Genomic DNA, 4266 nt, shown 5'->3' on the forward strand with positions numbered 1-4266 from the left:
GGGCCAGGAGGTGGGATGGGAGGGTGGGATGGGGGAAATTTCTGGAACCTGGGCTATTTTTTTATTTCCCTTTCATCCCCGCTTTGCACAGAGCCCTCCTGCAAAGAGGTGGCACCAAGAGATTTCCACCAAGGCAAAAAATTAAGATTTCCCTCTTTCCCCCCCTTTTTTTTTTTCCAGTGGGAATTTCAGCCGTGATAGGCGCTGCCTTTATTAAAGGGCTTCCTATAATTAGTAGATGCAGCATATATTGCAAATCCGGGTTTATTATAGAGAGGGCTGAGCAGATGCTTGACGTGGCATCTGAATTTGGCTAAAACCGGCTAAAGGACGATGTCCTGCGCGCCTTCACTTAGGACATGAAGTCATCTGTGCTGGAGGGGGGTGTGAAAAAGCAGAGAGGCAGGGAGGGAAGGACGTGGAGAAGGTGGAAAGCTGCCATCGCCAAGTCCTTCCAAAGCTGGCCGCCTTGGTTTTTTTCTCTCCCTGCGTATCTTGCGCCAAGCGTTTGCGGAGTAAATTACGCGGAGCCTCCGCGGGAGGAATCCGCGTCTTTCCTACGCAGCTTGGCAATGTAAATAAACAGGCAGGAGCGGGAGGAGGGGTGGAGAGGGCTGCGGAGGATGCTCCCCCGCGCAAGTGCTTAAATTTACTCGTCTTTTTGTTTGGCATTGTTGATTTTTCTTTTTTTTTTTTTTTTTTAACCCTGCGTTTAATTGCTTTAATTTATTTTATGCGTGCTTTGATGCTCAACATTATTTGGTGCTAATGAAAGAGTTCCAGTCCGCAGTAAAGTAATTGAAGGGAGGAGGGAGAATCTTAAAAAGAAAAGGGGGAAAAAAAAGGTAGTAAAGGCAGGGCGAAATAGATCGGGTTTCTGCAAATTAGTTACAAGAAGAAGAGAATTAAAATGAGGAGGGGGAAAGACTATTTGGGCGAATTCTGGCTTCTTTACTTTCCTCCTTTATGTTCTTACCTTCCTCAGTAATAGCCCCAGCGCAATCTCAGAGGGAGAGAGAGGAAGGAGAGCAGCCCGCATTCCCAGAACCCCGAAAATCAATTATATATTAGTATATTCACCCAATCTGTTGAAAAGATGCTAAAATTTTGGAAGGAGTGATCACTCTTAAAAAAGAGAGTTCAAGATGGTAAATCGAGACGTGCATTACTCTAAAAGGATCTTTTAGTACATCCATTTAACACGGGAAAAAGCAATTTCTAGAGCCCGGGTGTTATTTTTAATAAGAAAAGGAGAAGGAATCCAACCCCGTGGTAGATTATCGGAGATTTCATTTTTATTTCGAAGAATAATAATCACAGACAAAGGGAAAAAAAAAAAACCAAAAACAAAACAGCAACGCGTCGCCATTAAATAATTTGCTACTTTGATATACAACATTTTACGTAGCACAATATTAATTCCTCTTCTTTTTTTTTTTTTTTTTCCGTAGAGACTTGAATAAAGAAGAAATCCAGGTAAAAAATATACACGGACAAAAGAGCATAGCAAGGAGAAAAGAACCACGGAGGTTCCAGGGAGAAGGCGGAATAATCATTTATATTATGTACAGGGCTCTATCTGCTAAAATGTAATTTGCATTCAGACTTTTCAGGTCACATTTTCTAAATTAAAGGTGCTAAACACGACCACGTTACTTCATACCAAAACAAAACAAAAAAAGTACACAGCGAGGTACAAACGGAGATTTACAAATTACTTGTACTAGAGGAAGACTCACATAGAAAAATGTGTCTATTCTGACTCTAAAGCCACATTTAATAGGTAGATAGTAATTCTATTGTACAAAAAAAAAAAGACTTTAATATAGGTAGTATTTTTTTCAGTGTCAGGAAACACAATGTATCATTCCTAGGGTTTTTAATTATTTATGCACTTATCATTTATCTATTTTAATATATAGTCTTTTTTTTTTTTCCTGTGGGTTTTTCCCCCCCTCTTTTTTTCTTCTTCTCGAGTGGCTTTCCACTTTTCCTGCAGCCGCATCTTTCATTCCTCCTCGTCGTCCTCCCCGTCTGGTTTTTCCTGGCTGTTGGAGCCGGAGCAGGCAGTTTTATTTTCCTTTTTCCACTTCATGCGCCTGTTCTGGAACCAGATTTTGATCTGTCTCTCGGTGAGACACAGGGCGTGGGCGATCTCGATGCGTCTCCTCCTCGTCAGGTAGCGGTTGTAGTGAAACTCCTTCTCCAGCTCCAGGGTCTGGTACCTGGTGTAGGTCTGGCGGCCGCGTTTTCTGTCGGTGCCTGGGAAATAAAAGCAGATTTAGATCAACTAAGGCTTCGGGGGAGATGTTTTGGGGGGATACTGGTTGGATTTGCTCTCTTGCTTTTGTCTTGAGTTGCTGCCCAGCAAGCACCCATCCACTGCAGTCCCACGGGGGCCACAAAATCCTCCGAGGAGCAGCTATACAACCTGGGGTAGCCCTTCTTTTTATCCGCAAGATCAGCTTCTTCTGCTCGAAGCTTTCCCCACGTCACCCTCCCTGTTAGAAGCCCCCCAAATCCCCCTGGATTTGATTTCCCTTCAGGGAGGAAAAGCGTGCAGTGCTTTTTCTGTGCGTGTCTCCGAGTGACCAACAAACTTCAGAAAGTTTCCTGCCCTCGTAGCACCGCTCAGACTCTGAGCTCCTGCTTTAATTTTCATTGAGACCCCAGAAATTTTGGGTGGTTGGGGAATAAATCCAGCAGAATAGTCGAGCCAGAGCGAGAGAGGCATCTGCTACCTACACAAATCCAACTATTTGTCCTCTCTTAAAGCTGTCATCAGGGCGCCTGCTTGGAAGGTGTGTGATGGTCTTAATTATTTCAAGGGATTTTTTGGGGGCACAGCAGTGACTTCGGGGCTGTCAGGGGATCTGATCCCCTCGGGCTGCTCTTCTGGGAGGGTTATGCCCAGATGAGAAGCTCCTCAACACTTACTCCAGGCTCCCCAGGACCCCCCAGCTGCCTGCGAGTGGGGTTTGGAAAGGGCCCAGCTCCTAATTCTCCCCTCCACCCGACATTTCCTGGAGTCTGATTGGAAATCATTTTACAACATGGTGTTTGTGACCCTGATTCTGTTCTCTATGTAAATGCGATGTGTATCTATAGTATAATGTATTCTTTCCCAGAGCAGTGGGGATGGTGATCAGCAGCCCTCGGCCTCTCCTCCACACATTCCACCCGACTCCTCTTCTTCTTCCCTTTTTTCTTCTTTTTTTTTTTTACCCCCACCCCTCTTTCTTTTTAAAAGAAGAAAAGATCCAGTCATTAAAAGGAGGGGGGAAAAAAAGCAAAATAGCCAGGCTAGCTGTAAAGTAAAAATGTGCAGGTCGTGGAATGTGGGTTGTAAAATCCGCTGAGGGGAGAGCCATAAACTGCTGCTGAATAGGGATGACAACTCTATCTCTGCTCCTGATGAAATTCCACAAGCAGATCGCACAGTGGGCATGAGGAACGAGGAGGGAGGGGGGGTAGGCAAGAGGGGGGACCCCGCTTTTACGACCCAGGTCGAGTTTCTTTGGCTTTAGGCTTAGCAGATCCCAGAGCATCCCAGGGTTTTGAGCGCTGGACCCGGCGCGTTTGCCCAAATCCTCTCTAATGTTGGTCCTCGCAGCGTCACAGCCTAAAAAGGGGGATGAGTGTGTGTGTGTGGGGGGGACTTCTTAAATCTAAAGGCAGAGAAAAGCAGAGATGAAGTGTTTATGACCAGAAATATTTGGTCTTTGATAAATCAACTGTAGAAGTGAATGAATTATGGAGCAGGTAATGGAAAGAACTGACCACCAAATAAGTGTGCGGGTAACTCCTGCCTTTATAAGCCGCTCTGCTTTGGCTGTTTCGCTGTTTTCTTTTTCCTCTCCTTCGCAGGGCGGCTGGCCCGCACTCCGCTCGCCCCCGAGGTTGCCTAACAAGACCCTTCCCCGAATATTTGGCGGCGGAGGGAGCCTGGCTCGCAGGGATGCTCTCAGGTTGCAATCTGGCACGGCAGAGGCGAAGCCGGGGAGGCTGGAAAAACGAGCTGACGCCTTCCCCTCGGCTCCCAGCCGGGACAGCAGCGCCTTTCTCCCCCCTTCTCGGGGTTACACGAGTGTAAACACAACCACGCGTGCACACCGACACCGGCCGGGCAGCTCCTGGAGGGGGGAGCCCGACCCCGGGGCGCTCGGTGCAGCGGGGCCCGGGAGGAGCCGGGACACTCCGAGTCCGGGAAAATGGGTATTTATTAAATGATAATAGTCATTAGTACCCCGGGACGGGTCGCGGTGG

The 4266-nt window shown here is 47.0% G+C and overlaps 1 protein-coding gene across 1 annotated transcript; it reads right to left on the reverse strand.

Annotated features, from left to right (window-relative positions):
* Positions 1-2008: 2008 nt before the first annotated feature.
* Positions 2009-2262, reverse strand: LOC103771096 (homeobox protein Hox-A5; the record flags this gene model as incomplete). Its single annotated transcript, XM_008938384.1, has 1 exon — positions 2009-2262. A coding segment is annotated over one exon (254 nt), but the record flags the coding sequence as incomplete, so codon positions are not given.
* Positions 2263-4266: the final 2004 nt, after the last annotated feature.

The sequence above is a fragment of the Merops nubicus genome, unplaced genomic scaffold (assembly GCF_000691845.1).
Source record: "Merops nubicus isolate BGI_N331 unplaced genomic scaffold, ASM69184v1 scaffold18864, whole genome shotgun sequence".
Taxonomy (NCBI): domain Eukaryota; kingdom Metazoa; phylum Chordata; class Aves; order Coraciiformes; family Meropidae; genus Merops; species Merops nubicus.